Genomic DNA, 24,515 nt, shown 5'->3' with positions numbered 1-24,515 from the left:
AATTGTTTTGGGATTGCACCCAAGGCGCCTATTACTATTGGTACTAACTTTGCTTGTCTTTGCCACAGTCTTTCTATTTCTATTTGTAGGTCTTTGTATTTTGTTATCTTCTCCAGTTCTTTCTCATCTATTCTGCTGTCTCCAGGCACTGCCATGTCCACTATCCAGACTTTTTTGTCTTTCTTATCAACAATTGTTAAATCCGGGGTGTTATGTTGCAGGTGCTTGTCTGTTTGAATTCTGAAGTCCCAGAGCAGTTTACGGTAACTTTATCATTTTCTATGACTTTCTCTATTTGATGATCCCACCAGTTCTTGCTTACAGGCAAATGATATTTCTTGCAGATCTTCCAATGCACCATTGTTGCTACTTTGTCATGCCACTGCTTGTAGTCAGTCTGTGCAGTCTTCTCACAGCAGCTTACCAGGTGGTCCACTGTTTCTTCAGCTTCTTTGCATAGGTGGCACTCACTGTCTGTTGCTGTCTTCTCAATTTTGACTGTGTATGCATTTGTCCTTAAGGCTTGGTCTTGTGCAGCCAGAATTAGTCCCTCGGTCTCTTTCTTCAACTTTCCTGCTCTTAGTCATTGCCTGGTCTTGTTATTATCTGCTTTCCCAGCTATTTTTCAATGTAGTGGCCATGTAGTGCTTTGTCTGACCATGCCTCTATTCCAGACATGTCAAACACAAGGCCTGCAGGCCACAAACGGCCCACCAAATGATTGAATCCAGCTCACACAACTCTCCTGGAAATTACAAAGGTCCGGCCCTCACTACCTTGATGCCGGCCCGGCTGAGCACTTGCTCAGTAGGAGGCAAGTGCACGTGGGCTGGTGGACCCCAGCAACATTTGCAGCTCATTGGCTAGAGCCGTCTCCTGTGGCTCCCAGGCATCATCCTCCCAGTTCCAAAAAAAAGTGGGACTAAAAAATTCAATCAATCAATTCAAACTGCTCACACACAAAAAAAACACCCTCTTGAAGTTTGAATTGATTGATTGAACTTCTTTGGTTTGTGGGACTGCCCACAAACTTCTTTGCTTCTTTGGACTGCATGTGGAGTCAGCAGAGGAAGAGACTGAAAAGGTGAGTGGGACCTTTTTCTACTTGCTGTGGGGGTGGGGGCGGACAGTCTCTGGGTTCCCCGGGCCTGCCTCTTCCCTGCCTGGCAGGTCTCTCCTTGCCCTGCTCCACCGCCCCTTCTCACTCGCCACGGAGCGCTGGGGTCTCCTCAGAGCTGTGGAGCGTCGCCTAGCCCAGCAACACAGGGAAGTTGTGCCCAAGCAGGAGGCAGGAGGGAGCAAGGCGGGACACTGGGGGGAGGGCGAGCAACCCCCAGCCAGCAAGGGGGAGAGGCGCCCGGACGGGAAAGCGGACTCAAGATGGCCAGAGAAACAGCCGCGGCTGGCTCCTGACCTCCCCGCGCACAGAGCCGTGCAGCCTGTGCTCCCTGGGGAGACTGTACTGCAGACTCACCTTGGAGATGAAGAGGGACTCGACGTGCTCCAGCCCGCCCCATGGGGTGAAGCCCCAGGGCATGCCGCCAGCCAGCTGCACGTGCAGGTACTGGAAGAAGACCAGCAGTTGGCCCGGCAGCTTGGCCTGCGGTGGTGGGTCAGGCTGGAGTTGACCCAGCCACCACTCCATGGTACCATTCCCTATCCTGAGTGTGACCCACGGTGGCGCTGGGCATAGACAGGATGTGGCGTGATGCTAAGCTCTGCCTGCTGGAGAGTGGACCGGCAGGAGCCCCTGGTAGGCATGTCGTGGGTGAGAGGAGGCGCCTGGCCAGCCCAGCCCGGATCCTGTGACGCCCCAGCTGAGGCAAGCCCCCAGCAGTGGAGCCATTCTGGCTCCTCTGTCGGCTACTCTGGTGCACAGGCTTCTGGGCCGGGCGCTGCCACGGGCGAGAAAGTGGGTGAGCAGAGGCGCCCAGCAGGCCCGGCCCGGATCCTGCAAGAGGCAACTTGCATAGATTTGAAGAGTAGATCCCAGTATAGAGACTTCTGTGATGGTTGAACAACCCATGAGATAGTCCAAACATGACCTACTTTTATGCATCTGGGGTTTTTTTCTGTGTAAAACTGAAGTTATTTTGCCAATATAGGTAGTCTTTGACTTATGACCACAATTGAGCCCAAAATTTCTGTTGCTAAGTGAGACCATTGTTAAGTGAGTTTTGCCCCATTTTACGACCTTTTTTTCCACAATTGTTAAAGTGGTTAAATTAGTAACATAGTTGTTAAGTGAATCTGGCTTCCCCATTGAGTTTGTCTGTCAGAACGTTGCAAAAGGTGATTATGTGACCCTGGGACACTGCAACTCTCCTAAATATGAGCCAGTTGCCACCTATCCGAATTTTGATCATATGGGTATGGGGATACTGTGATGGTCATAAGTGTGAAAAACATTCATAAGTTTTTCAGTGCCATTGCAACTTTGAACAGTCACAAAATGAAATGGTGTATGTCGAGGACTATCTGCAATTGACAAAGTCACCACCTTAACTTAGAATTAAAGGCCCACTTTTAAGGTTTATTGTGGGACGCTAGAGGAAGGATCTGTATAATGAGTTTAGACATAATGATATTTCTTAGTCTTTAATCATTCGGATTTTTGAACCATGATTTATGAAGTAGCCTGATGGTCTACATGCAGCTAATTGCTCATTTGGTACTTCATGTTTTAAATAATCCATCACTTCCCAGAGTGTATGAATCTGGACAGTAGTTTATTCATGAAAATTAAATTAAAATCAAAACTTTGCTGGTATGATGCTACAAAACATTAAGTTAGCAAACATGGAAGCCAAGAGTCAGCTGCGCTGAGTGAGCAGCATTGAGCTGGCCACACCCACCCAGCCACGCCTACCTGGCCACACCCACCTGGCCCCCCAAGGGCAACCATAGTGCTGATGTGGCCCTCAATGAAATTGAGTTTGTAACCCCTGCTCTATTCTGTTCTTCATTTGGTCTTTCTTGTAGGCCAGTTTGGTCTCTCCAGTAGTCAGTAAGCCTTCCTGATACACTAATTTCAGTGCATCTTCATCATTGTCCTTCAGATATTCTTCCAAAGCCATTTTTTCTTCTTCAACCATCTGATGTACTTGCAGCATTTCATGTCCACCTATTTGCCTTGATAGATAGAATCTGTCAATGTCACTGCGTGGATGAAGAGCATGATTCATTGTCATTATTTTTTTGGTATTTCTATCCATTGCTTTTAGTTCTGCTTGAGTCCAGTCCACTATTCCAACTGTGTATCTAATGACTGGAATTGCCCAGGTGTTGATTGCCTTCATGGTATTTCCTCCATTGAGTTTGGAGTTTAAGATCTTCTTCACTCTCTTGATGTATTCACCTCTAATCTTTTTCTTGACTTCAGTGTGCTTGAAGTTGTCAGCTTGAAGGATACCCAAGTATTTGTAGTAATCTTCCTCATCCAGAATCTTAATGTTATTTTCGTGGGGCATCTTTATTCCTTCAGTTTTCACTATTTTTCCTTGTTTGAGAGTAAGTGTGGCACATTTGTCCAAGCTAAACTCCAGTGCAATATCTTGGCTATATATACGTACAGTGTTCAGCAGCGATTCTAGTTCAGATGATGTTTTTTCCATACAGCTTCAGATCATCTATGTAAAGGAGGTGGGATAGTCTGGCAGATGTTTTTGATGTTTGATAGCCATGTCCTGAGTTATTCAGTATTGTTGACAGAGGAACAGTGCAATAACAAATACAAGTGGTGATAATGAATCTCGTTGAAATATTCCTCTCTTGATATTAACCTCTCCCAGTCTTTCACCATTGACCTACAACTGTGTCTTCCATTGTGCCATTGATCTTTGCACAAATTTTCTGATGTTTCTACTGACTCCTGTTATTTCTAGGCACTTGTGCCATTGATCTTTGCACAAATTTTCTGATGTTTCTACTGACTCCTGTTATTTCTAGTCATGTGGCAGAGAGTCAAATGCCTTTTTGTAGTCAATGCCACATTCAGGTTGGTCTTCGTTTTCTTGCAGTTTTCCAAGATCATTTTGTCTATTAGGAGTTGATCTTTTGTTCCTCTGCTCAGGTGGAAAGAGATTGTTTTCAACTAGATGCTGTTGTACTGCATCAGCTACTACACCAGTTAGCAATTTGAAAGTTGTTGGTAAGGAGGTAATTGGCTTGTAGTTGCCTGGTGTTGCCCCTTTTGCTGGATTTTTCATTATTAGGTAGGTTTTCCCAGTTGTTAGCCACTTTTCAATTTTTCCTCCTTGTAGTATATTGTTGCTTGGCAATGAGTGGGTATATAACAGTTAGATGTTTCAACCAAAACCCATGGAGTTCATCTTCACCTGGTGCTGACCAATTTTTGATCTTCCTTGCTCTTTTTTTTCTACCATTTTTGTTGTTATTACTAGTTCTTTCATTTCAACTTCTTCTCTTTTATTTGCATCTACCTCTTTTAACCAAGCCGCATCCTTGTTTTGTTTCTTTGGGTTATCCCATATAGAACTGCACTGCTTCTTCCTTGTCAGGTACTGACTGATTCATTGCAGTTTCTTCATTGATGGATTGGTAGAAACATTTCTGATTGGATTAAAATTTGAGGTTCTGCCTATAATTTGCAATTCGAGCTTCGTATCTACTGATTTTCCTGGCTATAGCTATTATTTGCTGCTTTATTATTTCCAGTGCATCCTTGATCTTCCTTGTTTCTAAGTGGTATTTCTTGATTAGGTATTCTTTGGTCTTCTTGTCCTTCAGCTTCTTTTCTTTCATCTGTTCTAGCTTGTTTGCATGTGATCTTAGCTTGCTGATCTTATTTTCTAGTCTAACCTTCCATTTTTGTGGTGCACTGTTAGTTTGTTTTTCTTCTTTGTTGATTTTGCTTCCCAGGTATTCAGTTACAACTGCATGTTTGCTGTACATTAGTTGGTTTGTTTCTTGCAGTGAATTGGTGCTTATACTTGATATTGCAGTATTTGCATCTTTTAATGCTTGTGCTAGCTGTTTCTTTGGAACAAGCTTCAATGCAGGCAGCCTTATTCTGTTGTTTTTGTGCTGTTCTAGATCAGGGGTGTCAAACTGTTGGCCTGCGGGCTGGATGTGTCATCCCTAAACTGCGCCCACCCCATTGCTGATAACAGAGAAAAAGCTCCAATATGTTGCACAATGTCACTTGATGTCGCAAGTTTGACATGTCTGTTCTAGATGCTCAGTTATTCTTTGTTTCAATTCTTTTATTTCTTTAGTTAGAGAGCTTTGTTCTTCCTGAGGAAGAGGTGCCTGGTTTCCAAATGAGAACAGTTGTAATTATTATTATTGTTATTATTATTATTGTTGTTATTATTATTATTATTATTATTATTATTATTATTATTATTATTATTATTATTATTATTAATATTAATATTATAGAAGAAAAGTAGTGTTTACAAATTCATGGTTGAAAATGCTGAAATCTTGCTTATTTTCCCAATCTTTTTTTTTTCCTTCTAAGAATTTTTCATAGCATAAACACATTCTCCCTTATTTTAGTGGACTATTCATTCTAAAATCTTGCAGGCAACATATATCAAAAAACTTCAAACAATCAATGTTCTGTTCCTCTCTGTGCTAGTACAATTCACAGAGTAAGAACAATTGCCTCGTTCCCACCACTGAAAAGATTTTTTTTCTTGGGCCATCACTAATTTTGGTATAATGTTGACACACCTTACCTGACAGACATGATAGTTCAGAAGATCACACAGGAGGTTCCAATTAAACTCTTTTATTTTTAATTGTGCCTATGCAAAGAAACTACTCAACTAATAGCACTATCTTGGTACCAGATAAGGGCCAATGTAATTCAAGAGGAGTTGGACTCAGTACATTTGTGGCTATGTAGAGACTCTTGGCTCATTCCTCTTTTGAGTTGGTCACCAGGTTCTGTCACTCCCTCTCCTACACATCTCCAGAAACAGCTCCACTTGCTTCTAGATCCTTCATTATTTCTCCTTCTTCTCAGTGCACTGCCTATTGTAAATTGTAAACCAAGTGCATCAACAGTGTCTAAAAAGAGAATGCCACTGCTGTAGAAGCTCAGGAAGAAGTTTCTGCAAGGAAAAATATAGCAAAAAGTAAATACAGAAGGAAGACAGGTTATCACAGAGTTGTGGGAGTGAAATAGAGAAAAGGCTTCATGAAATAGCATGATAAGCCCACATGGTGAAAATGAATTAGAAATATTACTCCCAAGGCAGCCTGGAGCAGAAAGGTATAGTGAAGAGTTGCAGCTAGCAAGGAGATTGCATCAGGCTATGCCTGTAGAGGTATGACCTATGGGATAAAACTGCAGCACTGTCCTAAACTCTTGTCAGATCAAATCTCTGCAGTACCTAAAATGAATGGATGTTTTGTTCATTCCTGCCACATATAAGGCTTCATCAGGTATTTTCCTGAATATGTGTGGGCTTGAAAGTGAATAGAAGACAGGGCGTACACTCTCCCCTATCCTGTATTTTCTAAGTTGAACATGACTCATTAGGAAATCTGAAGGACAGATATCCTTACATTCACTTGAATGTGACAATAGTTGTTTGCATAATCTAGAGCCCTGATTTATCATGAACCCACATGGTACAAAGGACTGTTCTCATGGTCAAGCAAATGAAGTTCAACTGCTTTTCCCAGCTGGATATATGGAGATCAGAGTCAAGCAGAACTTTTTCTACTTGCAAGATCATATATGCTGGGAGAATGCATGAAGAATAAAGCTGCTGAAAATACATATGATATTTACCACATTAAATTCTTATATCTTAGGACAGTCTAATCAAAGAGACACTTGCCAAATAGGGGCTTTGTGAGTGTGTGTTTTGTCTGGCTCTTGGAAACCACGTGGACAAGTCCTTGTAGTTTTCTTGTCAAAAATTTTCAAAAGTAGTTTGCCACTGGCTTCATTCTAGGGTTGAAAGACCAAAGTCATTCAGCTACCTTTATGCCTAAATTAGGACTAGAATTGACAATCTACTAGTTTCTGGCCCAGTTTAAATAAATCCTTCCCATCTTTAATTCATCATAAAAAATTTAATTTAAAATAGTTGCTGAACATCCACCAGAACTCTGCCGTGCCTGTTAAGTCACATGGTGAAATCATTGGTTTTGTGGATGGAGATGCCAATGGCTGGTGAAGGGAGATCTTTGGTAATATTTTGTAACACTCTTAACCCTGATTTTCTAATGCTGATTGCTACCATTCAACCTCTCTTAGACATAAGGTCCAACAACAACAAAGTGGCTAGAAAAGCTAACTTATAATACTAAAATTATGCACAGAAATATGTAATGTAAATTGCAGTATTCCTGCTGAACCATTGCTTATTTGTTTATTAACTGTTTTAGTCAAACTGACTCTATTGACATTGGGTCTAATCAAATCATGCCTTTAAAATCCTTGCCAAAAACTAAACTGATCTCTGTAAAATAAGATTTCTAGGCAGTGCTCTAAAGAAAGTTATAGAGGTAATGGAGCTCTTCAAAAAATCTGGATCAAACCATGTCTAATTCCTAATAAATATCTGACTGTTAAAGCCATTCTTGTTTCTCCTCCCATCCAGCTGGCTCTTCTAAGTTTTTTTCATTTAAATGACTTCTTTCCTGTTAGTACCAGAAGGAAAAAGTTTAGTGCCCCTGATGCATCAAATTCATTCTTTGCCAATCCCTGGCATCCTTCCAAGCAAGTTAATCCATAGTAGTGAAGGTTGGCTTTTGTCCTATTTTATCAGAAGTCTATGAAGCATTGACAGTTTGCTGCAAGGAGACTTTCCTGTGGGATTGATGTCAGTCTTGGTGCCAACAGAGTCCAATTGGAACTGGCATTTCCATTAACTCCCTCCCCCAACTCCAATCTCATTTTATGACTTTCTTTGCCAGCTTCAGCCTTTGCAAATACTTATGCTTATGGGCTCCTGCAACAGTGCTTTACTCCATTTTTGCTGCATAGCTATATCCCAATCCAATCTTCTTTTTGGCTGGCATGCTCATCCTTAAGAAACCTATGAATAGATTGCAATTTAACTATCACTTACTAATTAGGAAATATGCTATTACACTGTGTTACCTTTAGAGATTTTATGAAGCTGTAAGGAAGTTACAGTGAAGAGTAGATAAATCAAAAATTGTAACTTCTTGAGCACAGGTTAAATTTCCACAGGGAGCCAGTCTAGAACATTAAGATATATGCATGCACATGTGGGCATGAGAGAAATAAAAATATGCATTTATATACTGATTCAGAGAGAAAAGTGTGCTGACTCCCTTCATTTTTTTTGCTACAAAGAAAAAGCTTCAATGAGCTCTGCCATACTAGCAACTGAGAATAACAACCAACATACAAACAACACTGGGGTTACAAGCTATTGTATATAAACAGGAAGCAAACACCACATTCAGCACTGATAATGCTACCTAGGCTGGTAATGAAATGTCAGCAAGCAAGCAGCTATGCTCAGAGAGCATTAAGGACTCCACAAACCAACATTCCTTGGGTCACTTTAAAGCCAATCTATGATTCCACTTTTTCCTTATCAACCTGTGGATTCTTGGTGTTGAGCTCTCATGGAGCCCTTAAGCCAATCATTGCTTAGCCCCACACTGTCCAGTAGCTGAATTCTGCAGCTACCACCCAGTTAGGATTCACTTTCTTAGTTTCAAACTTCCCAGTCACCAAATTTACTCTATCCATACACACCTCACTCCAAATTCCAGAGTTCTGCAAAAAGACTACCTTTGTTCTAATGCAAAAGAAAACATCCACACAGCAACCTCACCTCACCGAAATGCAAGTTTTCTCCATAAAAGTGCAGGACAGAAAAGGACACCATTTTTCAAGATGCTACTAGGAAAGAGGTTTTGAAGATCTTGTAACACACCAAAACTACTTTGATAGTGTTTGTTGTGTCAGGTTTGAGAATCAAAGAGACTCAGACTTCAAGCGTGCAATGACTTTATTAGAAGGAAAACGTGGCCCAGAATGGAGGAACAAAGGGTACCAGTCCACCTTTATACCTGGTCAGGTGAATACCTGGCCAATAGAGTTAAACCCCTGCTTCCCGCCGGTGGGTCAGCCAATCCCTTTAAATCCAGCTCTCCCGCCAAATGCTGTCCTTTTAAATCCTACTTTCCTGCCGAACGCTGTTCCTGTCCAGAGCTGTCCAGCTCCGCGCCTCCTTCAGTAGCTGTCACACATATATGCTACGCTGCATACACTACAGTGTTGGCCTGTGATCAGGCTCTATAATTGATATTCTCTCTGTCATGCATTGATCTTGCTCCAATGTGCTCCCCCCCCCATCCAAGTGCCCCACACGGGCACTCTATTTTGGTAATAGTAAATAATTTCAAATGGTTCTGGGAGTTTTTGAAGGTGCGATGACTTCTGGATTGGGACACTTTCACTCTTCTAGGATAACCCTAGGCTCTCTTGCAAAGAGTTCAAGATGAAAATCCTCTTATTTAAGTTGCCATGAAAAATAGTAGCACAAAGTCATTCAGAAAGCTTAATAACAGAACGTTTTTGAACCTGAGTCTTCTGGCACTCTGGCCTAGTACTCTAATGGCTATCTTCTGATAAAACCCTGGGGATCGTTTATAGCTGAGTTGTATCTGTGGAGCATATTGTGATGGATTTTTATTGCTCTGAGGCTGGTTTTCAGCAACGTAAATAGCACAGTTGGAGTTGAGACCAGCCTTTCCGAGTGTTGCCTTGCAAAATATGGAATCTCCTACTGAGCTAAGAGGATTTTGAAATGCTGGCAGGACAGGGTGGGCTATACATTAACCTTCGTGAATGAACAGGAGTAATCCTAAAACTGTGCCGGACAATTTGCAGCACTCTATAAGTGCACGTTCACACATACACACCATACACATACATTGCAAACTGACGCTGTTGTGTTGCACCTTTGTGTTCAGTCATCCAGGAAACAAAAAGACCACCTGGGGCAAAAACATAATTAAAATGCTAATAGACCAGACTTACAGAGAAAAGCTTTTCTCTCAATGCCCTTCTGAGAATACATGTATGTAATCTTTTGAAATGATAAGATGCACCAATCGTACAGGACCAGGATTACAGGAGCTGAAGAAAGGACCTTTTCAAAATGCTTTGCAGGGTTGTACAGAGGTGGATATGGGAGCCAGTATTTATCAGTGGAAAGCACTGCATCTTGTTGGCAGGACTGGTATGAATCAGGATGGCATCCTGCTCAGTTGCGAATAAAAATTGGCTAAAAGTTGGGGCAAGCAACCTTGCAAGAAGCTAGCTGATGGAGTTAAGGACCATAGGACTGATAGGAAAATACATTGCTGAAGTTCCCAGGGGACCCTGCATCGAGACTTTTATATTTTGTGTCCCAGCCTGCTATCTACTGTACTGTGAACTGGAAATTCTGGTATATACTGTACATACTCCATTGACCAGATGTAAACTTTAGTTAGTATAAACACAGTGAAATAGAAAATACTGTGGTTGTGTTTAATTGCACTACTATTTATTTCAGTGGATTTCTGGTCTTGATCCTATGACATGAACAACCCTCTGCCATGCCCTTTGTCATAGACCCACCAATGTGCTGAAACATTACACAGCTGGAGCTGGTAGGATGTGAAGTGAGTGGCGACTGCTGAAACATCACAATTGCTGAAGAAGAGGTTGGGAACTTAACACTTTCTGTTTCCCTTCCCAAATGTGAGAGAACAAGGAAAAATCTGCAGTGGTACAATCAGAGTAAATGACATGCAAACAGATTGGGCTGGAAACTCTTACCCGCCTCCAATCTGTGCCTATTCAATCTTCAACTCTCAATTCTCCATGTAGGGCTATAAGGATTACAGACCTAAACAGCTATATATTAGCTAGATTAGCTCCATTTTCACAAAATTACCTAGGAATTTGTCTGACTCTTAAAAAGAAATAGGATAGTTAGCACTATGGTCAATATTTCCCATGTCATACCTTACTAGTTGGCTTTAGTTTGAATATATATGTCATTGGTTATGTTTAAGACTAAATAGAATCCTCTGGGAGTTATTTGACTCTTTTAATTAATCCTTTTTTATGTTCTCCCACGACACATGAATGCCTTCACTGGCATAGTTAACTGTCTGATGAGATCAAAGTCAGAGTAAGTCTGGATCAAACAGGGAGATTAGACAATAGTCTAAGAATTTTCTTCCATCTCAGTGGCGGGATTTACACAATAAATTAACCTAAAATGGAGATCAAAAGTTTGTTGTTCGGTGTATTATGGGAACAAAGTCTTTGTTATAACATATCCCTATAATGCACTGTAAAATGATTTAATTCTTTGGGCATGACTTGTTATATTAACCTATAGTTAGGGTTTAACATGTTTTGTGAACTTAGCCTTCAAGTATTCCAAAGGTGCTTTTTCATGAGGCAACTGGACTTTCTTGTTTTTCTTTGAAGACATTTTGCTTCTCATCCAAGAAGCTTCTTCACCTCTGATGGATGGTGGGGAATGGAAGGATTTATACCCCTTGCTGACAGCTGGACATTTGCATTCTTTTAGAGAGTTGTTGAGGCCACCTGGAGGTTTATTCTTCTATTCCCCACCATCCAATTAGAGCTGATGAAATGTCTTCAGAGAAAAGCAAGAAAGTCCAGTTGCCTCGTGAAAAAGCACTTTTGGGATAACTATGACCTGGATGACTGAGAATCTCCATAGACATGTAGCCTTCAAGTCTATTATTTTATTCAGCCCTTGTTGCTGAATAAATTCCCATTGTACAACTTTGATCTTCATGCTAAAGCATTACTTTCCAGTTTGCCATCTGTATATTGATCCTATGTTCCTACTTTCAAAGTATATGATATTTTTTGAGATTATGGCAAGCGACTGACAAGCAACAGACTTGGGGAAAGTTTTGGTTTTTTTCTAGCTAAATTATGCATTTACCATTTATTTACCATCATGCCATTTGTCATTCTGTGCGCATTGGCATTTTGAACAGCATTTGAGGTTGTCTGTATAAGCTTTTAGTAGGATGTACAAAGCGAAATATATATTTATCACTCTATGTGGGTGTGAGGGCACATGTATATTTGTATGGTAGAAGGAAATGCCTATTGCAGTTTAACTGCATGCATACACGAGCACACACATAGAATATGTGGAGAGGGAGAGAGAAACCTGGTCTACTGTTGCCAATTCTTTCAAGACCCAAGGTGCCATTGTGTGGTTCTTCCTAATAATTATGTTACTCCATATATCAGTCTGAAAATTCCCAAGATTGCTAGAAGATGATACTTTGCAATAAAATTGAAATTTAATTAGAGCTTGCAAGATTTCACATTATTTGTTTGTTCTGCGAGCTGAGATCACCACATTTGAATGAGATTTGCCAGATTTATGTGATTTAGGACACCTTTTAGTTTTTAAACAAGTATTTGGTTGTGTGTTTTTTTCTTTATTGGGAGGGCATTGTAAGTGGTGTTTTAGAGGAGATGAACACCTTGACATCTAAAGGCATGATGTTGTCAACCCCTATATTATCCCTTGAGAATTGGCAAATGAAAAACATGATTCATATAGTTCTAGAGTTAGCTAAAGTATCACTTTATAGCATGTAAATGCATATCTTGTTTGGGTTGGGACTGCGTGTCAAAACCAGATGAAATAATATATGATTCAATTTAAATGCAGTTATAATTACATTGCATTAATTGAATATTATTTCACTAAATATGGTTTAATTAAATACTTCCCAATGTTTAAATACTTTTCCTTTTTCAGTGCCCTCAAAACCAGAATTTAATAGAAACTTCTGGTAGTCTGGTGACTGCACCCAAGACTTTTGGAGAGTAAGAAATTCTTTCATTTCTTCATATAATCCAGATGCTGCATCCCTTGCTTTTATGAAAAGTAAATGATGTGATGATATTAAAACTTACTACCTGAGCATCTATTATGTAAATATGTTTTATTATGTTTAATGTGACCACAGCATTTATTTTTGTAAAGCAACTTCTAGAGAGGAGAATGAGGCAACGAAATACAACTCGTGAGTGCAAAACCAAGTTTTTTATTAGAAATATTCTGGTATAAAAATGATCATGCTCTACACATTGTCATTAAATAATTCATAAACATCCAGGCACTGAACTTTTTGATTAATTTTTTTGTGTTTTTTTATAATTTTTGATTGGTCAGTACATTGAAGCAGACATATTTCAATCCATATGGTCATCACATACATTAATTTACCACCTATAGAAATCAGCACTTTGAACACAGTCTAGATTTTGTTTTCATTTTTGTTGTTGATGATGGTTTTTGTGTTTTTTTAAAGGACTTTTTGTTATTTTTGCAACATAGAAAACTTGGTAAGGAGGAAAGAGGGACACAGAAAAGAAACAAGATGAGAAATAGATGATGAAGTCAGAAGTGAGGAATCAAAAAAAAAGATAGAAAAGGGGGTGGAAAGGAAAAAAAATAAAAAAAAGACTTCACAAGCACAAACCATTTCACAATTTGGGGAATAAAAGGGAAATTTATTCAATCTTTTGCCAAGATACAGGGGGGGGGGGGGAAATGCAAAAAGGATGCTTAAGACCTGTCCATTTCTTTCTTTTGGGTGTTATGTTCATTGGTTACTCTCCCTTTAATGGAAGGCAGATATTTTTCGAGGGATAACTTGGTTGGTCCTTTCAACTACACTTGGTGGCCATCTTTTTGAAGGGCTTCCTCCAGCAGCCCAGTCACTGGAAACAAGCACCTATATGATGCCTTCATGGAGTCAGATTTGGTTTTCTCCTCCACCATAATAACATCATCTGTACTGAAGAGTTCAGCTGCATTTTCTGATTCATCCTCCTCATCAGCCCTTTTCTTGTGGTCTATTGCCACTGGCTGGGTTTAAATTGCATGGTTGCTATAGCTGACATACGTCTGTTTGGTAGCCAGAGCTGTGGGGGAAAAAGATAAGGCACATAGATATATCATCAATTAATTCATGTACATGTGTCAAGTCTCTGTCTAAATGAGGAAACTTGGGTGAATGTTTCATGCCAGAAATGGAAGCTGCTAACTTTAGGTTAAAATTGCCAAGATGCAAAATAAGTACAATTTAAGATGGTTTCTTCTTATGATTCTTATATAGAACAGGAGAAAGAGTGTTTGCCATCTTAGGTTAATGTTCATTAATATTTTCATTCTAAATGTATTACAATAAATCACTCCAACAGACTCTGGATGGCTTACAACATAAAAAAAAACATCTAGTAGAAACAATTAAAAACAAAACAGCAAATAGCACAGATTATACAATGACAGAAACCACCATAGGGGTCCCACAAATATTAGCCCCAGGCCTGGGATCACAATCAGATCTGAAAAACTTTCTGAAACTTCAGGACAGGGGACCCCAACCTGTGGGCCACAGCCTGGTAGTGGGCCATGACCTGCTGGCCACTAGGCCATGGGACAGGCTGGGCAGTGCTTGTATGTGTGCATGCACAGACACCCACTCGCGCTAGCATCATGGCCATGGGGTACAAAAACAGGACATCATGCTATGGGGCATGAAAATGGGCTGCTGCAGTGACTCAGGTGTGAAAACGGGATGCCACCGTGCCTCAGGGTGTGAAAATGGTATGCCGCTGCACCATGGGGCATGAAAATGGGCACTGCCACACCATGGGGCATGGAAACGGGGTGCTGCACTGTGCAAGAACAGGGCAGGGCTAGTGAGTGTCACGTGGGTGCTAGCCCTGCCCCATTTGCATCGCACGTATGCTTGCTTCCCCATCCCTTTCCCTCCAGTCTGCCAACTGAGAAAGGTTGGTAACCAGGCTCTATGCCATGAAGTGCTTTATAGGTGGAAACCAGCACTTTGAATTGCCTCTAGAAGCTGAGTAGCAAGCAATACAGTTTGCATAGCAATAGATTAGTATAGGCAGGGCTTTTTTTGTCATAGAACACTCAGAACGGAGTTCCGGCACCTTTTTTAGATGGAATCTTGTAGGGTAGGCAAGGCAGGTTGTATGACATGTGTGAGTTCCGGCATCTTTTTCTTTTACAAAAAAAAAAAAGCACTGAGTATAGGCATATTGAAAAATGCTTGTTACTGCTCACGGCACTGTATTTTGAACCAAGCACAGATTCTGAATGGTTTTCAAGGGCAATCAGATGTAGAGCACATTGTAATACTCTAGTTGTAAGGTGACCATTGAGGTGAGTAACTATCTGAAGAACCTCACCATCAAGGAAATGTGGCAACTAGCAGACAAGATAACCCTATATAAGGTTCTCCTTGCTACAGCTATCCCATTCTTTTATTAGAAGATGTGAGTTCAGCCGGGACCCCCAAGTTACAGATCTGTCTTGAATAGAGACAAGCTACCTCATCTGAGGTTAATGATGAAAAGGTCCCTAATCCCATGGGTATCAAACAGCCATAGCCTCTCAGTCTTGTCAGGATTGAGGTAAAAAGCCTCAGACTCAAGAAGTCAAGAAGATACCAGGTCAGAACATTGACTAAATATGTGTGGCTGTTTTCAACTTCAAAACTGCTACCCCTCTTTGAAGAATTCTTTTTATAAATACATAGATACTGGCAAATCTGTCTTTCTTGTTTTCTACAAATTCAACTTCTAATTTTATTAACAAATCTGGCTTCTTCAAAGTCTGCATGAATATATTATATGTGTTGCCATGTACATTTCCTCAACTTAATACATGGACACCTAGTCTCCTTAGGCAGAAAACACCAATTTTAAAAACTGAACATGATATTGTATGTTTTTATAATATACACATTTTGTATATATTTCCACTGTATAGCACTTTTCAAAATATATATGTACAATATAATTATAAACCAAGTTTTAATGTTGTAGAAAGTATTCATTTTATGTGCATAAAGATTCTACCATATTTCAGTGAGATCTGGAAAAAAATGTATAACCAGTCTGACGTTACCTATTTTTATACAGTTCTTACCCTGCTGGTAAGCAGATATCTTTAACTGAATTATCTCAGGCAATGAAGAGGGAGGCGATGGCTTCAACTCAAACATTTATTGACTCAGCCCGGACGGGGCAGAACGGTACAAACAGCCTTTATATAGGCAACTGTCAAACAGGTTAACAAATCAGGGACGGGTGTTTTCCTGCTGAGGGGTCGCGCCCAATAATCAGCTGGCAGCTTTTGACATTTCCCCAGTGATAGCGCATGCGCCTCAGGGCTGGGGAATCCTGTCAGCTGGCTGCCATTTCAGCTGGGAACCCGGGAAAGCCTGGCTGGCATTTTGACAGCTAGAGGCTGTCAGTGGCTGAGGTGTCTGCGCGTGCGCAACTTTGACAGCTCGCGGCTGCTGCCATTTGACAGCTCGCGGCCGCTGCTGTTTTGACAGCTTGCGGCTGCTACTGCGCATGCGCGGCTTTTTGACAGCTGTCAATGCGGCCACGTGGAGCGGCCTTTTGACAGCTCGAGGTGTTACCACGCGTGCGCGGCTTTTCTATGACAGCTGTCAGTGCGGCCACGTGGAGCGGCCTTTGACAGCTGCTAATACATTATATTAACCTTTCAAGATATATTGGGAACTTATTATTTGGGGGGGGGTGATAGAGAAGCAGACATGACCAATGCAATATATCATGCAAGGAAGCAGCCATGCTTGGAGAATAAGGCTCATGTTGTGCAATTTGTTTCTCCCCTGGGGTATAATATGCATTAAATGGCAAAAGATAAAGAAGGACAAAGGGAAAATAAGCAGTGAATTTGTGAGGAGTTGCTCTTAATTAAATATCCACTTCCAGAATGGAAGATTAACCTCCATACAGATAACAGATTAACCTCCATTACAGAATTATATTTTTCCAGTAGTTGAAAAAAAAGGTAAATATGATATTCAGCATTCAGGACCCTTAAAACAATGCAGGGAGACCAGTTTCAGCATTGAGATGGAACGAATATGCATCACAATAGGGAGGATTCTCTGGGACGATAAGAGGAAAAGTCCTGGAGTTACAGGCAGTTATGTTGAGGTAGAGAGTGTTGCCTGGGAAATGACTGGGTGCCATTTATCTGAAGCACCAAAAAATGAACATTAAAAGCCAAAAATATTGTTTTCATGGAATGTGCACCATTTCCACATAGTCAGATCAGCACCATTGCTTAGATTGGGTAAAAATTAATTCTATCTCCAGGGATTCTCAGACTGTCACTGAAAACCAGCTGGAGGTAGTCACAAGCAAGGAAGAAGAGAGTCATAAATGTAATTCAGATTTGACAAGAGAGAAAATGGGAGCACTGTCAAAATTTGCTCCATGCTTTGCTTCTTACTTTGTCGTACTTTGTGCTGCAAAATGTGAGTATCCTTGTGATCATAAAATTAAAATGCTATTCTTAAAAGTGGTATTGTGGTATTTTTATTTCTAACCCTAATCTAAACATTCATCAGGGTTAGGCTGCATTTTGAAGAATTATGTCTGTCTTTCTTGCTTATTAATCCAAATCAGACTCCACCATGTCAACTGTCTATGGAAAGAAGCAAGGAAGAATAGAATAGAATAGAATAGAATAGAATAGAATAGAATAGAATAGAATAGAATAGAATAGAATAGAATAGAATAGAATAGAATAGAATAGAATAGAATAGAATAGAATAGAATAGAATAGAATAGAATAGAATAGAATAATCTGGAAGGGACCTTGGAGGTCTTCTAGTCCAACCCCCATCTCAAGGAGGAGAACCTATACCATCTCAGACAAGTGACTGTCCAGTCTCTTCTTAAAACCTCCAGTGATGGAGTGCCCATGATTTCTGGTTAATTATCCTCACTGTCAGAAAAGGGAGATTTAATGTAATTTGTAGGTTAGCCGTTGTTGCACCAGATCCGGGGTGTCAAACCCGACCACATCACAGGCCATAGGTGATATATCGGGATTTGTTTTGCCCTTGTGGGGCCAGGGGTGGGCGTGGCCTGCATGGGCCACATCTGGCCCGCAGGCTGCATGTTTGATATGCTTTGAATAGATGATCTCTTTTTTTATAATGGTTCAATGAAATTAAATGATATGAACTATTTTCTTTTGTATTGTCTAGGTCAGGGGTAGGCAACCTTGGCTCTTTTATGACTCGTGGACTTCAACTCCTAGAATTCCTGAGCCAGCTATGCTATGCTGGCTCAGGAATTCTGGTAGTTGAAGTCCACAAGTCATAAAAGAGCCAAGGTTGCCTATCCCTGGCCTAGGCAAAGGCATTTCGTCCTGCTTTTTAAAACATTCTTTATTACTTTCCCCACCTTGTTTTTTCGTAGAGTTTTCCACCCAAAAGCCAAATTGCCAAATTGATATATATCACTCTTAAATCTACTTATCATTTTACTATATAGCACTGAACCTTACTGAAACGTATGTCAGCCTTGATATTTAATATTATTCTTTGCTTAAATTTCTGTAATGTTTAACTTAAAGGAAGACCTTCTGTGTTCACTGCCAATATTACCATAAATCTTTCCAAATATTTCATATGTTCTCTTAATATGAACTATTGACTAAAATACTTTGTGATTATAAAGCTGGTTTTGATACTGGATATTATGAACTCATCCAAAGATTTGTCTTATTTAGCATTGGATATATTTTAAATGAATTATAAATGCAGTTTGTTATTTGAGTTGTACTGATATTTCTATTTGAACTGAATTTTATTTGAACAGTTCTTGCCTCAATTTAATGTAAAGAAAGCTGTACACAAATAAACAGACTACAAATACAAAAGTGAGACAAAGAGAGACAACTTTTTGTTGATTATTTTTTTACTATACTGGAACCAATTTTCCCCTTTGTTTGCTGTGAATGATTAGCTCTTCAGAGTTGTTGTTTCCCATCCTCCTAGTAATAGCACTTAAGACTTATATATCACTTCCTAGTGCTTTACAGCCCTCTCTAAGTGGTTTACAGACTCAGCATATTGGCCCCCACAATCTGGCTCCTTCTTTTACTGACCTCAGAAGGATGGAAAGCTGGCAGTTGGCAGAGTTAGCCTGCAATACTACATTCCAACCACTGCACCACCACTTCCAACTTTGGAAAATGGGTATTTCATGGCTAACAACATATCTCAGTTCTAATGTTTCTAAGATTTCTCCACCCCTGCCTGGAAAACTTGATGCTGGAAGCAGAAAGCTGAATGGGCTTGGAGTTTCTTCACCTGGGATGATGTCTTTTTGACAAATGAACTTTACTGAAGATTTCAGGTGCTGTTATCCCCAGATAACGATTAGAGGGGCCATAAGAAATCAGAGCTGACAGCCCTATTTGTTAACCATAGTGTTTTCATAGCCAATATTGCCTCAATCAAGGCCTGTAAATTATTTATTGTCTTGTTTATTTAAAGATACATGACCTGCCATTGACAGAGTGAAAAATGTCCCTTCTTTCCCTGGTAGACAATGCCATAGCATCTCCTATTCCCAGCATAAAAACTGTGATTGCTCCGTGGTATTCTTCACCGAGTCACCTTGATATTTCCCTTGCATATCATGTCAGCTTCCATTTGGACTGAGTTACTCTATTCCAAATGCGAAACATGTAAGAATCTGAAATCCTGACAAACTGAACAACAGGGTTTTTTTTGTGCCCTGCTTTCTATGTGAATTGGCTTCGTTTCATATAGTAAATGACTATTGACTTCTGAAAAAAAACAACTCCATAAAGTACCGTATGGTGAGAAAAGGAAAAAACCTGCAGTTTATACTTTCATCAAGGTTATGGCCAGGTGTAAGATCTATAAATGTGAAGTTATTCACATAAAGCTAATTACTATTTATCATCTTTAGTGGCCACTTGACCTTTCTGGGCTGTTTTCAGTGCAACCTCTATTCCCATGTTGTTGTTGTTGTTGTTGTTAGCTGCGAAGTCATGTCCAACCCATCGCGACCCTATGGACAATGTTCCTCCAGGCCTTCCTGTCCTCTACCATCTTCTGGAGTCCATTTAAGCTCATGCCTAGTGCTTCAGTGACTCCATCCAGCCACCTCATTCTCTGTCGTCCCCTTCTTCTCTTGCCCTCAATCTTTCCCAGCATTAGGCTCTTTTCCAGTGAGTCCTTCCTTCTCATTAGGTGGCCAAAGTATTTGAGTTTTAGCATCAGGATCTGGCCTTCTAAAGAGCAGTCAGGGTTGATCTCCTCTAGGACTGACCGGTTTGATTTCCTTGAAGTCCAAGGGACTCTCGCAGGAGTCTTCTCCAGCACCAGAGTTCGAAGGCCTCAATTCTTTGGCGCTCAGCCTTTCTTATGGTCCAACTTTCACTGCCATACATTGCAAATTCCCATGTTACTATATTTATATATTTTTCAGTATTTATGAGGTTATTTAAGTTTTTACAATATTTATAGCCCACCCCAATTCTAGTTGAGTCTGCATGGTTTTTAAATGTTTCCCTATTTAGAAAAAGCAACTAAAAATCCCCCTCAAAAAAGCATGAAAATTATACATCAATAATGGAAAACAATAATAAAAAATAGTTCAAATCCAAAGTTATCAGCAGAAAAATATTGTGTTTTGGAAAAACAAGACTCTGGAACTTTTCCAGCTTTCTTAATTTTAGTAGTGAACTTTAGTTAAAAAAAATTACCTATTTTAAAACAGACTATATAATATTCATATTAACTTACTGATGCCTTGGTCAAATTGCTTGTTGATCATATTTTTCTGATAACTTCTTATTGGCGAGACCCAATAATCTATCTACTTGGGAAACGTGTTTCCAGTAGTGGCCAGCCAAATGTTCTATTAAATCCATAAGCAGACATGGAAGTAGACTTCCCTGCTGCTTAATTCCCAAAGTGGTTTTCAGAGTTAAATTATCTGGTTTCATTCTATGTTCAGTGACAGACATTCTCTGTGAATTTGCTTTTTCTCTCTAAAAAAAATCTAAGGGCCAAATGAAAATGTTATAAGAGAGTATCAGTTTTTTTTTTAAAAAAAAAGACTTATGAGCAACCATAGGAAGGAGGATTTTCTAAATATCCTATTTCTGGCAATATTTCAGCCTGGGTAGAATATTCATTTAAAACCCAGCCCACATACAAATACTTTTTTCTCACTTCTGTGCTAATGAACTTTTGTTCTTGATTGTTTCTTGTCAATTAATTTCAATGGCATAGCAAACAGATCTGTAGGCAAGCCAAAATAATGAAATACTTCTTGAAACTATATTTTAAATTGTTAGTTTTACTGTTTTGAATTTAAAATATTGATCCATATAATAATTTCAGATCATGCACCACTGTTTGGATAAGACCCCCCTCTATCTGAGGTACCCAGGGAAAATGTGCCCCATGACTTCTAACCAAGCCAATGTGCACATATTAACCAGATTAGGATGGAAAGCATGGTGAAAAGGGCAATTTGTAATTCTATCCTTTTAGAGGACTTCCATTGGCTTAATAAAATAAAATAAATGCAACTATTAAAAAGTTCACATCCAGTTGCTGCAACTATTAGCATTTTACATGAAATATACACTCAATGTAAATGCATCAGAATGTAAAATAGAAGATTAATGGTGAGGGGGGCACATATGTTTGTGTATTTCTCTATGTACAGTCCAAAACATCAGAGACAATCTGCACATAAATTCCACTGAAGAAAACAGGAGTTTCAGGAACTTGATGCTTAAACATCACTCTATCCTGACGCTTCTTTGCTTCTAAACACAATTATACCGTGCAAGGGTTCCCATCCCAAGGAGGAGCGAGGAGGGTTGTCATGGAAACAGATTTCAAAAAGAAAAGGCCTAATTTCACTTTTGTTTGTTCTAGGTTTATCAGTACGTGCTGCACGCATGTAGCCAGCCTTGAAAGATCAAAAAATATGTGCCATGCAGAACTCTAATTCAGACTGTGATCAACACATGTGTTTGGAGGAGGACTTAAATATTTTATTCCACATACCTCTCTGTTAAAAAGTATCCCCTTTTGCCAGGTCGTTCATTATTAGTTGATTAGAGTATCAATTTTAATGTTAATTATAACTCCTTATGTTGCTTTTATTTTGATTTAAATTGTATTAATCATACTTGCTGGGGTAGAAAGACATAAATCAAATTGATAATAAATACATCTTCTCATTGAAGCCCAGGAAAAACAGTACTGAGATAGGGCTCATTTTAGTAGGACGATGACACAGGGATTTTTTATATAACAGCTTCTTTGCTCCATAGGTCTCTCTTGTAATCCAAATTAGGGATCTGTGTGAATGCTTTTCTTCTTTTCTGGAACAGCCACAGTAAATCACCGGATCAAAGCATACTTAAAATATATTTTTAATATAAGACTGGAATGGTCAACTCTACTCCCTGTCCAATGCAGTATCCAAGTTCCATTATTCAAGATCTTAAATATTCCTTTGATCAAATTTGCTGAAAGCAGGGTAATATAGCTTCCTGCTTATTCTGACATGGAAATCAGAAATCAGAAATCAGCTCAGATTTCTGACAAGAGCAGTATGTTACTTTCTTGCAGCTGCAAGATAGTACCAAAAAAATAATAAGAGTGAAAAAGAAACAAAAAGAGGAGAGGAGAGGAGAGGAGAGGAGAGGAGAGGAGAGGAGAGGAGAGGAGAGGAGAGGAGAGGAGAGGAGAGGAGAGGAGAGGAGATTCACAAGAATCAACTAAATGAATATATTTTTGTGGCGGAAAAACTGAGCTATAAAGCAAGAAGTCAGTATCTTTGATTCATATTGTGACTTTGCCCTGAATTCAACATAAGCTATCCAAGGTTGCCTCAAACTATGACATGGGCAGCAAACAAACAAACAAATAAATAAATGCAAATTGTTAGGAAATTAAATCACCCACTCTCTCTTATTGGCTCCTCCCTCTTAGCATAGTTAGAAAATAGCTCTTGTTTATCAGAGAACTTCTTTCTGACAGCAATCTTCTCCAGAGCTGGAAGGAGTGGTAATCTTCAAAAAAAAGGGGTGGGCGAGGGGGGGAGGAAGAAGCATATGCTCAGATGGGTTCAACTTACCTTGTGTTTCCAGATTTTCACACAGTTCTGATTTGGCCTCTCCATTGGGGCGAAAGCTTCCTTTCTGAGTGAATTTGTTGGACATTGTGGCTGCTGTCACAACTGCTTTGAGACTGCGCTTTCGTTTGGGCACATTTTGCTCTGGGTGGAAGAGGATTATGAAGACTTTTGGCATGTAGAGCATGCCTAATGACACAGAGGCGCTTAGGCTCACTGAGATGGTCAATGTTGTGGTCTGAATGTACATCTGAAAGACACAAGGGAATGAGTTAAACATTGTAAGCTGCTTCTTAATCAAGCTTTCATGATAGTCTCTGTCTCTTAGTCTTTACTGGGAATATTTCCCTGCACCAAAGTTAACACAGAAAACATCAAGGGTCAATTAAATGGACTATTTATGTATAAAAGAAATACTGTAGTAGAACCAAGGGAAAACCATATAATTGAAGTTATAAGGTATTTGTCCCAAACCATAGTGGTTAATGAAATCTGAATACCAGCCCTGAGATGCACAAATGTTTTAGCACAGCACTTCTCTGGAATGCATTCATCCACCCTATCCTAAAAAAAAAATGTTGGTTATTTTAACAGTCACATTAACTTTAATGAGAGAATTCCTTAAAGCATCAGCTTTTTTTCAGATTCCAAGCTTGCTTATTTTACATGTCCACCTGCTCTTTAGATTGAATTATAGATGATATAAATTGTTTGTCATCCAGACCAATGAAATCAGTTCATTATGTGTCTTCAAATCATACCCTGAAGCCAGGATATCAAATACCACTGAAAGCACTGCTTGATTACATACCTAGTTTTTTTTATAGTAGCTATCACAGGATAGAGGTCTTTATATATTATGAATTCAGTATGTGTGCCGTGTGTGAGAGAGAGGGGGGGAGAGAGAGGGGATAGGGAGAGAGAGAGAGAGAGAGAGAGAGAGAGAGAGAGAGAAAGAGAGAGATCGTCCCATTCCTTCCTAAACAGTTGAAGACCATCCTTTTCTAGAGGGCCTTTAGAGGTAATTCAAAATGGTTTGTTTTACATTATTATGTAAATTTATTATACCTTTATATAATTTGTTTTATGATGTGTTTATGAAGTGTATGTTTATTATTTTGACTTATTCAGAGTTTTTAATGGAGAAAGCATACAAATACTATAAAATTAAACACACTAATAAATACATCTATCTATCTATCTATCTATCTATCTATCTATCTATCTATCTATCTATCTATAGATAAAGGTAAAGGTAAAGGTTCCCCCGCACATGCGTGCTAGTCGTTTCCGACTCTAGGGGCCGGTGCTCATCTCCGTTTCAAAGCCGAAGAGCCAGCACTTGTCCGAGGACGTCTCCGTGGTCATGTGGCCGGCATGACTAGACACCAAAGGCGAATGGAATGCTGTTACCTTCCCACCGTAGTGGTCCCTATTTTTCTACTTGCATTTTTACGTGCTTTTGAACTGCTAGGTTGGCAGA

At 39.7% G+C, this 24,515-nt stretch overlaps 1 protein-coding gene across 1 annotated transcript in view; it reads right to left on the bottom strand.

The window, feature by feature from the left end:
- Positions 1-13,907: 13,907 nt before the first annotated feature.
- Positions 13,908-24,515, bottom strand: part of GRM4 (glutamate metabotropic receptor 4) — a gene marked incomplete at both ends in the record, with an annotated part of 317,732 nt that continues 307,124 nt past the window's right edge. Inside the window, 2 exons of the mRNA XM_083358303.1 lie at positions 13,908-13,957; positions 23,036-23,282. Of these exons, the coding sequence (XP_083214429.1) occupies positions 13,908-13,957; positions 23,036-23,282 (297 nt within the window). The remainder of the gene's footprint in view (positions 13,958-23,035; positions 23,283-24,515) is intronic.

The sequence above is a fragment of the Vipera ursinii genome (genome assembly GCF_947247035.1).
Source record: "Vipera ursinii genome assembly, chromosome: 3".
Lineage (NCBI taxonomy): Eukaryota > Metazoa > Chordata > Lepidosauria > Squamata > Viperidae > Vipera > Vipera ursinii.
Note: the sequence above shows the minus strand (reverse complement) of the source record. Positions and strands in the feature narration are given on the sequence as shown.